We start from the raw sequence: 13,236 nt of genomic DNA on the forward strand, positions 1-13,236 counted from the left end.
TCAGAGCTTGCACACCCCACACGCCCCTTGCTTTTCTGCCTATCCCCATCTGGGACATGGCTGAAGGGCAGGTCCTGAAGCAGGTGATGGGAGAAGGACACACCAAGGACATGCAGGATTCACCTGTGCTCTGCATCCACTACAGCATGAGATGGCTGAGGTGTCTCACACCTTCAGAAAAGGTAAAACCTTGAGGTGAAGCGCCCTGCACAGCTCCTGAGGCAGGAGGGAAGCACAAGCTGTTTAATTCATCTGCCCAGCTGCTTCCCACCACCACCATCAGCAGCTAACCCAGTACCACAGCCATAACCTCAGAGCTCGACTCTATGTGTGCATCCTCCCCAGGACCTGCTGAAAAGGCTGAGCCTTTTCCACGTCAGCCTTGCCCTGCTCATGAGTGAATCTCTCACAGTCATTGCAGGTATTCTCAGGCCAAAGTAACAACCCTAAACTCAGGATCAAGCTCAAGTAATCCAGCAGACTCTTCCTGGTCATTGTCAAATCAGCCCCATTCCTAGCTCCAGCAGGTTCAGGCGAAGCCTTTCTTCATCCCAAAGGCTGGATGCTCCCTGCTTGCACATTACAGCCACCCCAAGTCCCAGCAAGGGCTGAGCAACTCTGCTGTCCTCCATCCTGGGGACCCGTGCCCATGCTCCTCTCCAAGGGATGCAACAAACAACAGAATGTCCTCAGATCTTGTGAGCTGGAGGTGGAGCCCTGTGGAGCAGATGTAACTCCCAACAGCAAATGCCAAGCTAGGAGGAAACTTTCAACTGAAATCTCAGCAAAAAATGGGCAGAAATCCAAAAGTGAAGAGGCTTGGCCAAATAGCAAAGATCCCAAAGGCAACTCATAGCCAGGATTTACATCCAGGCGAGATGGAGCCAAAATACTTGGAGGAGAGATGGGGTCCTCCCACCCTCAGCAGTCTGGAGCCAAGGGAGAGGGGCCAGGAGAACAGCATAAGGGCTGGGGTTACATCAGCTGCAGCCCCACAAGTCCACAGGGGTGAGCAGCACCTCCTGCTCAGGAGTTACCCCCTTGCATGATGTTTTGGAAACGTCACAGAGCAAAGAGCCCACGGTCCCGGAGCTACCCGGTGCCCCAGCTGTGGGGAGGGAAGCAGGAATCTATTGGGAGAGAGGAAAAGGTCCGAAGGAAAAGGACAGGTTTGGGGAAGGAGGGATGTGTTATTGTGAAGAGGGCATTTGTCTGCCCTGGAGGAAGGAAGAGGGGAATGCTGGCCTCGCTCCCGAAGGCAGGTGCATGGCTGAATTTATCGAGGGGAAGGAAGCAGGGACGGAAGCCAGCCCGGAGCACTGGGCGGCTCCATCGGAACTCACGGGCAGTCACGGGAAGAGGCCCAGGGCAGCGAAGCGGCTTCGCAAGGCTTGTCAGGACACGGCTGCACTGGGGGAGCGTGGGGGAACCCCCTGCCAGCCCCCAGCACTACGCTGGGCTCTCACACAATGCCCTGCACGGCACGGCACCGGCACAGCCCCTGCAGCAGCCGGGGAGATGCTTGTTCCCAGGCAGGGCGTGAAGGCTCTGAATGCCTGTGCACACCAGAAGACGCTGCAAAGGGAGCAGTGGGTTTGCTCTGGTTGTTCCCAGAGGGAACAAGGACGTGCCCAGAAAAGTTGGCCTCAGCTAATGCAGCGTCAGGAACAGTCAGTTCCCCTGCTCTGCTCCACCATGTCCCGCACAAACTCACGAGTCAGGGAGGGAGAATTTCTTCAGCCGTGGATCAGAGGGCACTGGATTCTTGCCATTTTCTACGGCACAGGGGGAAAAAAGCCAGGTGCCGATGAAAAAGCACTGGAGTCATCATTTTAAGTGAGGGTAAGAACGTCGCCTGTCAATCTGCGCTTCCTTGATTGCCACCTTCCTCCCTGGGGAGCAGGACGGGCTCTGGGTTTATCTCCCCAGGGTGTCAGGGGCGGGTGGGCAAGCCAGAGGTTTGAGATGCTGGTAACAATGGGCCTCTGCCTGCAAAGCTTGCTCCAGCACTCCTAGCGGGAATTCCTGCCACATCCCGGCCCTGAGCTCTCCTCCAGCTGGAGGCAGAGCACAGCCAGCACTGAGGGGGCTCCTACAGTACGTGCTTCTGCCAGCAAGTCCTTGCTGCAGGATGCTGCAGGGGCTGAAGGTTACATGGGGCCACTGGGAGTCTTGGGCTTCTTCTCTCTGAACGTTCCCATTTGAGGGCTAAAACCAGACACGTCCATCTTGGGAATATCCTGGCCCAAAAATGACTGGCAATCAGCAAAACATGCTGGGAAACTACTGCAGGATGTTTGCCCTCCCCGAAGCAGCTCAGGTGGGGTCTAGGACAGGGGGCTGGCAGAACTGTGGGCTGAACTCAGCGCAGCCCAGCTCTTTATGGACCATACAGGAGCAGCCTGGGCATTTAAAGGGTTCTCAGCACGCAACTCACGAAGTTCACAGAGCTGAGCAGACAGGCTCAGGCAAGCTGCGTGTGCCCAGAGCTCAGAATCAGGAGACAAACCTTCCCTCTAGTGGCTGGATGGCACATGAGTCCCACAGCCACCTTTTCTCTCTGTTACATCTCTCCCCATGCCAAGCCTAACAGCGCTCTTTTTCACCAGCCCTTAGGCTCAGGGCAGATCCTAAGGGCATCAAATCTTACAAATTCTATGTGAATTTTTAGCGGCTTAAAACTGGCGCAGCTCTGATTTGCACAAAGCCAGACAGTCCCGGGGGTCTGTGTCCACTCTGCAGCTTGTAATGCCCATCCCTGCCCGTGGTCAGCCCATGCTGAGGCTGTGCCAGGCAGCACAGTTCACGCACAAGTGCATTCCAGGCACTGGAGAAGCCACACAGCCACGATCGCCGCTGGTTTCTGCAGCATGGGGGGTTTGTAGGGCCAGTTCTTCAGCTGGGTTTCTCCCCCTTGCAGCAGTCATTCACTGGGGCAGAGGATCAGACCTAGAGATTCTGTTGGACCTTTTTATTATGGGTCTTCATCCCAGTTTCAGGCTCACCATTGGCCATTTCTGTCTTTTTAAAAGCCCCGGAGAAGTTCTTATTTTAGGAAAAATCACATGATGAGTTGAAAAAAACACCACTCAAAATGGCAGCTAGTGATCACTAGAGCCTTATACATGAGAATTTGGTATTTTAAGCTCAGAAAGAGGCTGAGGTGTAGATTTGGAAGCCCTGGATTTCACTCCCAGGGATGTTACATTATAGCTACATTAAAAATGAATGCAGCAACTTCGACTTCTTCAAAGCAGAGAGTGAATAATTAATCAAAACAGCTCTTCTATCAGCTAAGGAAAAATGATAAATGGAGCATGAACACTAAACCAGAAGTAGAAATGCTTTTTAATAAAGATGATTTGCTGTTCAGAATATCACAGCCCTATCCACACCTGCTCTGATTGATTATTCCCCTGCTATGCAGACTGCTCTGAACACACTTAATGAACAGAAACCAAAAGGCATTACCAGAGAGCCAGACCATCTTTCAGCAAAGCCCCAAAAGATGTGCCTAGAAACATCCTGCAATTTCCTGGAGGGACAGGAGTTCACACCCAACATCTAGGAGCTGATGATAAAATAGACCCTTACATAAAACTGCACTGTGTAGCCGTAGTGCTCAGCTGAAGTGTTCATAAAATCAGAGAATGGGCTGGGTTGGAAGGGACCTTTCCAAGGCCACGTAGTGCAAAGAATGGGCTGAGAAAGTACAGTGACAGTGGGCATTACAGCAACGGGGTCCTGCCTCTACACAGCAAACAGATGGTGCAAGAAACCTTCACAACTCATCACAGCTCCATATCAGCTTGTGGTTAATGAAGAGAATTGGTATCAGCCATGCCCTCCAACAGAGACAAACTTCTTGCCCCCATTTTTTGGCAAAGGAGGGAATGCTTGCCAGCTCCAGCAGGCTGTCAGGGTGCAATGTGGCCCAGAGCTACTTAGTGCTGGGGGTTTGATGCAGACATGGGAAGTATTTCAGTGTTGCTCCTGGAAGCTCCTGGCTGTCCTGTGTTTACTTGTCCCCCTGTGCAGTGGTGGCAGTGCTGGTAACCCCCACAGGCTGCACATCACTGCTGCAGTGTGTCCTTGTCCGTGGACGTGCTGCCTGCCTCTGCTGGGAATGAACACAAGAGAAGCTCAAAGTGTGAATCTTTTGGGATTCTTTAGCTGGGGGCAGGTTTAAAACCCCCAACCTGCTGCAGTCAGTAATGCCAGGCTCTTACCAACACTGCTGTATTAAAGCAGCTCTGCATGTTCATAGCAACACTTTTTTTTTCATGAGCTGTCACTTGACAAACAAGAAGCTAGCTGGTGACTCTCTCTGTCACTGAGCCAGTCCATCTTTCCTTTATTATGGATAGTGCCTTTCCTGAAGTGGGAACAAGAGTTATTTTTTGTCCCTTCAAATACCATTTGTGAGCTGGCTGACTAGATGCCAGTCTGAGAAAAAATAATCCTGTAAAACAGGCAATGATTCCTCTACAGTATTAAAAATATACTAAAAAAATCATGTTCATACTGCTCAAAAATAACATCTCAAAGATAGAAGCACAGCAACAGGATACAATTAATATATCAATTAAGAAGCAGAAAATTCCCAGAACAAATCTAGTGACTCTGTATTTTTAATCCTGAGAAAAACTCAGACCACAATACATATCTGTGTAAGACACCTCACAAAGGAACAAAGAAGTGTCTGTCTTAGAGCATTGCTCCTATTCTTTCCTCTTGACGGACAAGCCTGTATGAATTCCACACAGATTAAAAAGCACTGAACCATGCAATTATAATGGTGGAGGGCATTAAAAATGCATTTACTGAGAAGAAACACTGGTTGTCATCTCTGTCCTGATGTCAGTACAGCCTGTTACATAGTTCCCCTTCTGTCACTTTATTTCCGATTTCCACAATCCAGCAGGCAGCAGGAAGTCACAGGACAGGGAAAATGGCTCTTTCTGATGAAGTTACACTGAAGTACTGGGCTCCATTTCTTGGCAATTAGTTACTGTTGTTCAAATGGCCCACATCCTCATCTTGCATCAGTGCCAGACAGGCTTGACTGTCACTCCCAGGATGTCTGCAGACTTTCTGTGGCCAAATCCAAGCTGTAAAACAGAAGACACAGGACCACCCCTCCTAGGACCCCCTGCCTGCTGCTGGCTCCTTTCACCACAGGCCAGGCTCTATGACTTGTCAGAAACCTGCCCAGGTCTCAGTTCTCTTCCAAGCCCACTTTGCTCCAGCTCTGCTATAACTGACATGTATTTAAATTCACTGGATCTGTGGTTGAAGGTCTCCACTAATCCGTAGGTCTCAGAGCGATCCGTGGCATAGAACAGCTGCACCTGGTTGGCCAAGCACTGGGCATCATGGACCACCTGGGAGTGAGAACAGAGCTGTTACCATCAGGGTGGGACTGTGCCAGTGTCCCCCTGCAAAAGAAAGGCCACGGGCCTGCTCACCACATGGCTCAACTCCAAGCCACGTTAGTTTAGCAAATCTCTTCACAAACCACCTCTCTCTTGTTCCTGACCTACTTAAACACTTCAGCACCACGTGTTTTAGCAACTCTCCTGCTGTGCATCTGCCTCAGAGGTCAAGTGTGTCTTTTGTGATCACTGCCCACTCTAAGATACACCAAGTCCTCGTTTTTCCCTTCTTACAGCTGACCTACTTGCAAAGTTTGATTGTTTGCTCTGAGATCCAACAGGGCAAAAGAAAAGCATTACCAATTACTCCAGTTATTGTTTCAGAAGGGGTGTCAGGAGGTCAGTTAGAGGAGGGATATCTTAATCATTTTGTTCCACCACTACAGTGCCCAGTGCTACCAGTCCAGGCACTGGTACAGATGTGCCAATAATGCTGTGCCCACACAGAGGGAAAGAGCACAGGTGTGCACAAACTGAACACACAACTCTGGAGCCTCCTGCTTTGGCAAATAGGGTTAAGCTTCAAAACACTATTTTAACTTGTTTGCAGGTACCAACAGCTTTCATTTGAATTTACTTCTGTTAGTAAGAAAACCAGAAGCTTTGTTCTTTTACAACAATCAACTATTATACCCAAATTAAAAAAAAAGAATGCATGAACTGAAATCACCAAAGACTGATGATTCCTTTCTAGCTTTCCCTAGCCTTAAGTACATTAGGTTAAAGAAAGACAGTAAGACCATCCTTTGGCAAAGGGTCTTTGAAAGGCTTCACTGTAATTTGGTTTTAGTGCAAAACTGTATGAGGAGTTGCAGCATAAAATGAAGGAAGCCAATGAGCAGACTTCTCTTACCAAGAACTTGGAGTCCATTTCTGCTGTCATTAGTACTATTCCTTTCTCCTTCTGCAGATCAGGATAATGGTACAAGACCAACTGGCTTGGGGCAGTTTCACCTTGGGTCTGAAAGAGAGAAAGAAACCTGTCAGCATCCCATAAAAAACTTCCCTCCACTGCTGATTTGGGTGCTTGATTACAAAATTTGAACATTAACTACCACAGAGGCAGTTACTTCCCAGGGCTTAAGGGTCAGTTCGAATTAGAAATTCATTATTCTTGGTATTTATAGAAAACAAGGGATTTGTAGAGTTAGGTTGGTTTTTTTCCTTGACTAAAGACCATTTTGCATTTAAAAGAACCCACAATTTTTAGAAAGACATTTCATCTCACAACATCTACTGCTATTTTAAGTAGATTGCACAAACCATTCTAAAAAGCTTGGCTCTTGCTCCTGTTTTGTGACTACTGAATTTCTACCTCATTCTCTTCTACACTAGAGAGACACTTAACACCCATAATTTTACTATTTTACCTGTAACTAATGTACAATTACACCATAATTAATTATAGCTTTTGTAATGATAACTCTTTTCAAGTTAAGCTAGACAACGTGTTGGTTAAACTATTTAGCAAATACCACATATTGCAATATGCTGATATTATCTATTTCTGGATCCTAAGCCAATTTTGAACTTTTTATCTCAAACACTCACCTGAACGTTTATCAGGGAAGTGAAGTGTAATTCTGTTCCAGACCACTGCCCCACGAAGAACTCATAGCCTTCTTTCCTTGGCAAAGCATACAGAAACTGCAGAGACATGATAAAAAAACCAAACCAATTTTCCCTTCCATAGAACAAAATGAGGCCTGTGTCACACTGGCCTCCAGCATTACTGCTTTAGTAACAGAACTACAACAGAAAAAAGGGTTTCTTCGCCCCACCAGGAGTGAGAGAATAGCAAGAACCAGACTTCAAAGCACACAATAAAGCAGAATTAGCCTATCACTATTATTTCATTACCAAATATGTTGGCAAATACTTTTATCAGTATTTTGAGACATAAAAAGGAAAGTGGAGAACATTCAGACCCTGACTTTTTTATTCTCACCCTGAAAACTAACAGCAGAAATGGTCAAATATAAGGTAAGGAGCATTCAGGAGCATTTAATCCTGTCATTTTATCAGCTGCTCCAGAACAGGCAGCAAGCATCTTCTCTCTAGAGATTTACAGCCTATCCAGCTCCACAGGCTACAGACTTGCTTGTTCTCCCACACCAAGGGAAGGACAACATGGGAGCAGAAAATCGTGCAGGATACCTGACTGAATGCCAGTGCACTGTGCAGAAATGCACTTCAGGCTATAAATAACTTCCCCATCTCCAAGTAGCTCAGGAAGCCAGATACATTTGATCTTGCTCTTGGCAAGTGAAGTAGGTAGGACTAATCCATCAACCCAGTGAAGTCTCCATTCCCTGGGAGATTCTGTGCTGCTGTTCTCTCAACCCTCCATCTCTTCTATCTAGATCAAACTGTTCAACACATATGAATAGCCATTGCTTCATCTGAGCACTAGGACAAGTGTTTGAACACCTGGATTTTACTAATCAGGCTGATACAATGGGTATGAACACAGGAGGATCAAAAGTTTATGGGTTAGGTTTGAAGAGGAGAGGCATTACAGCTCTACAACCACGCGCTGCCGTACATACCGATGGACATTTCTGGGCTCTCTTCCAGATCAAATCAAACTTGTCTGCCTTTGGGGAAGGAGAAAGAGAAGTTCAATTTTCATAACACAAACGTGGATGCAGAGTTGTTCACAATCACCTCATTAACCTTTAGAGGGTACAACTTCCATCTGGAGAAGGTTCCGCTGGGGGACAGATGGCAATGAGTGCGTGGAAAGCCGAATTTTGTTCTTATTTACCTGAAAATCATCAGTATCCCAATTTAACAAGGCTGTCCCTAAGATGCAACAGCAAACTCCCTGGATCCAGAGGTTTATTCCTTGGATGTGGGGGCCCCAAGCCTGAGGCTTACATTACATCCTCTTTCAGTAATTGCTCCACTGCATCATGTAGTGTCAACAGCTGAGCGAGACAACACAACCCTGGCTCCAAATTGTGGATTTACATCATTGTCATCTGTTCTTCAGTATAAAAGTGCAGCCCATATATACACACAGTAACACACTTACTGCTTATGTTTAAATTAAAACCACAACCCTATTTGGTCAGCCCTGATGAAACCTGGAAATCTCGTTCATATGTTCTCCATGTTTCCCCAAATCTTTTGCCTAATTTTTTTTGCTTCCCAGCACTATATTAATATCTATTCTCAGGTGTTCAGGAAAGAAAACATATGCCATTCATCAACAAGAAATTCCTTTGTGTGTACTTTTGAGCACTGGAGAATTATGCAAGGCCTTTCTTCCAGCCAACAGAAAGCTTCTGGCAAAAGACAAAGCATTTTTTTCCCCTCGATGACACCATGAACTGCTTCCCAATGTGCCTGGGATCTGGTTTGCATTGAAGTCTTAAAAAGCTTCCAACACTCCTCCTAAAACAGTGCACCAAAGCACAGTGCCAGCCCCATTAATGAAAGACCTACATCTTTTTAACTGGAGTCCCTGGCTCTGGCCCTCTGCTACAGTAAATGTGCAAGTCAAACTATTTTCACAACATCCACATGTTGGGAAAACTGAAACAAGAAGCTGCTTGACTTCAAATCCCACACTTCCACTTTCAGAGCATACAGCACATCACACATTTAGAATACTGCCTCCCACTGAATTCAGTTGCAGCTCAAAGGGCCAAATACAATTACAAATCAGACCCCAGATCTAAATGAGGTTTCAAGAACTCAAGAAACACACAGTTGTGAAAAGACAGATTTAAGAGATTGCAATCACAGAATGACCCTGAAGAAAAGAATAAAGAGAAATCCACAAAGTGAAAAAAGCCTCCTTCAGCCTAATGCAAACTAAAAACCATTAACATCTGGAAAAGTTATCAGGAGTAAGAAATATGATCTTATCTCAGGAAACACCCTGCAATCTCAACAAAAGACAGTGCTGCCAATAATTGTAAATACATGAAAGTAAGTCATAAGTGATTAGCCACATGCAAGTTACCAGCCAAGTGCTCTAGGACTGCCACATTAACCTTGAGGCAGCTGCCTGTGCTGCAGGGAAGAGGGCAAAGAAACAAGCAACTCTGAGAAAAAGTAAATAAAAATACAAATGCTGCTTATAAACACTAGGGCCATGCAAAGAGTATTGGATGCTTGTATTAAAATAAACCTGGCAATTCCAGCCAGGTGTGCAGAAAAAGGCCCTTGATTTATTGAAACTCCTCTGAGTGAGAAAAAAAGGGATATGCATTTCTGGAAACAACAGCCTTTGTTTGGGGCAGTAAAGTCACTCAACCCAGAAAATAATTTTTTTCTTGAAACCTCATTTTCCTTTAATGACTGATTTTAAAAGCAGCAGAATCACCATTGAAAAGCTTTGCATGCTGGCTTTTCAAGTGCAGAACTACAGGGGGACTACTTACAGGAATAACAGCATAAACCGTGTCTTTTGCAGAAAAATACTGATTCCAAATCTGTAGAAAACAAAGATGAGATACAGTTAAAGTTCAGTATTTAGCAGTAGTGTTAAATGCTTTGAAATGTCAACTAACCTTTGTAAGCACTTTGAGAAGTCATTTTTCAATCAAGCCTGACTTTCCTGCTACTGCAACACACTTCTCCTAAGGTTCCAGAGTACTTGTGCCAAATGACAGATTCCAACCAGGTAACAGAAATCTGCAGTGGGCTCAGAGGTGGCTCAGTATTTATTAACCATCAGAAGTGCTTCTTACATCACACTAATGGCTTTTGGTTGGGTTTTTGTGGTGGTGGTGGTGATGGTTTTTTTAATAAAGAACATACAAAACATTTTCAACAGAAGACAAGTCTTTGCATAATGCTCCTCTGTGTTGACAGTCTTTTTCTTCACCACAGCAGGATGGCAATACCCTAGTGTACCTGTACGTGCTAGAAGGACTCACCTAGATGGAGAAAACTTTATCTTCTCCAATGGGTATCCATGTGAACGTGCTTTTTATAAATATACATCCACAGTTGCGTTTTATTTTTCAGTCTAAGTAAAATTTCCATCCTTACACATAGATTACTGTTAAGCACAGATGTGAAGCAAAGTTTATTCAATTTAAATCCATCACCTGTGTTATCTCCCCTGCTGATTTTTCTTTCACCATCTCAACATTAAGAATTGAATCAAGTGTCTGCAAGAGAAAGCATAAAGAATCTGGCATGACGGCAGTTCTGTGGTCATGTAGGAATCCAGAATGAATGGATGCAATTACAGAGAACAAAATCAACCTAAAGGAACTTAATTCAATTTATAGTGTTACTTAGTCCCTTTAATTGCCAAGTAAAATACAGCAGCAACACACTGAGATGTGAATTCACACAGAGGCAGAGTAGATTCTTTCAGGACACAGCACATGCTTTGCTCCAGTTGTGCAGATCCCTTCTGAAGCTGCAAGAGGAGCTGCAGCCTTTTGCCTTCAGCCACCTCAAACACATGCTCTTTGGCAGATTTACATTGAGAATTTACCAAAATAAAAGAATGTGAAAGAGAATTCCCCTGTCCCTGGGCTGGCTGATCACTGCAAATGTATTTCCATGCTGTAAAAGCAGCTTAACCCTTTCCATTTATTGTTCAGAACAGATCCCCCAACTGGAAGGAACTTCCAGGGTGTCACAGAGAAAGGACAGGATAATAAAAACCCAGAATGCCAGGAGTTTTGGGGTTGAACATGATCCCAACAGTAAACTAAAATCTTACACTGAGATGCAGCATAAGGAACACCAGGATTATATCAAAGTGTTCTTGACTGAAGCACTGACTGTGGCAATACAGTCAATCCACACCCTTGCCTTGCCACAATGCCCCCTCCTAACACTTAGGTTCATTTCCCTTACCTTATCCCTTGTGAATCCTCCCTTTGATGTCTTGCTGCCCAAGCCTTCTGCCTGCAAGAAAACATCCTTCTTCAGTTTTACAGCTAATGCTTTAATACCATTTATTTGCCTTCCCTGCCACATCTAACCTGCCTGCTGCCAAAAACTCCTGAGTGAGAGCTCAACATACTTGAAGATCACTGCAGTGTATTTTTAATAAAATAAGTGATTGATTAGGTGAAGTAAATAAGATTAGTGTGAATTATGAATTTCAAGGCCAGAAAGGATTAGTCAAAAGGAAACTATTATGCATTTTGGATACAATATAATTGAACAATTTTCTTGCGTTCACTAAAAAATGATGAATGCAGGATTGTGTCACTCCTCTGGCCAAACTAATCTGGAACTAATTAAACTTGAACAACGTTTCAAGCAGGGAATTTACAGTCTAAAAAATAATACAGAGGAATACAGAACAATGCTTTTAGCCATCAGACAGTGAAATTCCAGGACTCCTACTGATACGGATGCTCAAGTTTGTAACATTATGCTGATCCCATATAAATAACATTATAGCTTTAATGTATGTGATTTACAAAGAAAACTGGCCTTGCCTTTTCCTCCATGCATCTGATAAACTCTCCTTGTTTGGAATGTCCCACAGGCTGCTTCTTCACTTCACTTCTTTTTTCCATACGGGATTCAAACACATCTGGATTGGACCTGAATTGGAAAAGGGACTATTAACAGTACAACAGAACAATAGAACAGCTCGAGTTGGAAGGACCCATAAGGATCATCCAAGTCCAACTCCCTGCTCCTTGTCCAGCTGGACAAAAATTCATATAACTAAAACATTCCAGTTTGCTTTTAAATAATCTTAAGTTTTTTAATTATGACAATAAACAGGAAAAATCAATGCAGAGTTAAGAAACTGTGAAAGCTGTTTCACAATATCTCCTACGACCCAAGGCTTTGGATTTGTTTTTGGCACTGGGTTCCAACAAGACCAGATTGGATGGGGCTCTGAGTAACCTGTCACAATGGAAATTGTCCGTCCCTGCCTATAGCAGGAGGGTTGGAACCAGTTGATCTCTAAGGTGTTTTCCAACCCAAGGCATTCCATGGCTCTGTGAGTGCCTATAAAGTCTTTTGCTTCATTTATTTCTATTGCTAAGTAAGGTGACCCACCTTTTTCAGGATAATTCAAACCCATGATTCCTCTCTGGGCTGTTCCGATTGTGGCCTTGCCAGCAGATGGACTCACACCTAAAATAAGACCAACTTCTGCCTACTCCTTTTCTATTCAAATCCTCCTTTATAATACAACAAAAGACTAGAAGTTGGAATACTCTTTGCCTGCTCCAGTGGTTTCCAAAGGTGGAGAGCAGTGCTGGGTGATTAACATCATTTGGCCTTTTAAAATGTTTACTATGATACTGATTCATGCTCTTAACTTAAAATTTTAATTTCATCTTCGCAAAACTATTTCTTATCAAGCTCACCACGTTGGGGGACGACCCTCACTGAGCTGGTGCCGACCACATGTGAATTTCAGGGCAACTGGCCTAAACTAATCGAGTTTCTCATGAGGGCGAAAGCTAAAATACAACGACACCTCTCCTCGAAGAGCTTCCCCAGCACTCCCTTTTCCCAAAACACAGCCCGCCCACCCCCTTCCTGCGCCGCCTCCCTCAGGGCCCACCTCCGCAGCTCCTGGATCTTGTGCCGGTACTTCCCGTAGAAGGGGTTCTCCTCCAGCGCCGCCTCTCCCGATCCCGCTCCCGTTCCCGCTGCCGGCCCCAGCACCCCCCGTGCTGGCGGTGCCAGCAGCCCGAGCGGCCGGAGCGCGGCGCGGCTCCGCAGGGCCGCCCCCAGGCCCCAGCCCTGGCACAGCGGCCCCGCCATGGCGCCCGCTGCCCTCGGCCCGCCCCGCGCTCCGCCCGCTGCCCTCGGCCCGCTCCCCTCAGCCCGCCCCGCGCTCCGCCCG

General features: G+C 45.7%; 1 protein-coding gene across 1 annotated transcript; it reads right to left on the reverse strand.

Annotated features, from left to right (window-relative positions):
* Positions 1-4,613: 4,613 nt before the first annotated feature.
* On the reverse strand, positions 4,614-13,197 carry ATPAF1 (ATP synthase mitochondrial F1 complex assembly factor 1). The gene is made up of 9 exons (XM_069023340.1): positions 12,952-13,197; positions 11,861-11,969; positions 11,268-11,318; positions 10,502-10,564; positions 9,830-9,880; positions 7,985-8,032; positions 6,987-7,082; positions 6,289-6,396; positions 4,614-5,384 (listed from the first exon to the last, which is right to left on the reverse strand). Exons 1-9 carry the CDS (start codon positions 13,152-13,154, stop codon positions 5,190-5,192), a joined length of 924 nt encoding a protein of 307 aa, XP_068879441.1. The 5' UTR covers positions 13,155-13,197; the 3' UTR covers positions 4,614-5,189.
* Positions 13,198-13,236: the final 39 nt, after the last annotated feature.

This window comes from Aphelocoma coerulescens, chromosome 8, assembly GCF_041296385.1.
Source record: "Aphelocoma coerulescens isolate FSJ_1873_10779 chromosome 8, UR_Acoe_1.0, whole genome shotgun sequence".
NCBI lineage: Eukaryota > Metazoa > Chordata > Aves > Passeriformes > Corvidae > Aphelocoma > Aphelocoma coerulescens.

Coding starts and splice junctions, on each gene's coding strand:
- ATPAF1 (XM_069023340.1), bottom strand. CDS start 13,154: ATGGCGGGGCCGCTGTGCCAGGGCTGGGGCCTGGGGGCGGCCCTGCGG. Junction 11,319..11,860: donor TCAGATGCATGGAGGAAAAG/GCAAGGCCAGTT, acceptor GTTTTCTTGCAG/GCAGAAGGCTTGGGCAGCAA. Junction 7,083..7,984: donor GAGCCCAGAAATGTCCATCG/GTATGTACGGCA, acceptor ATGTCTCTGCAG/TTTCTGTATGCTTTGCCAAG.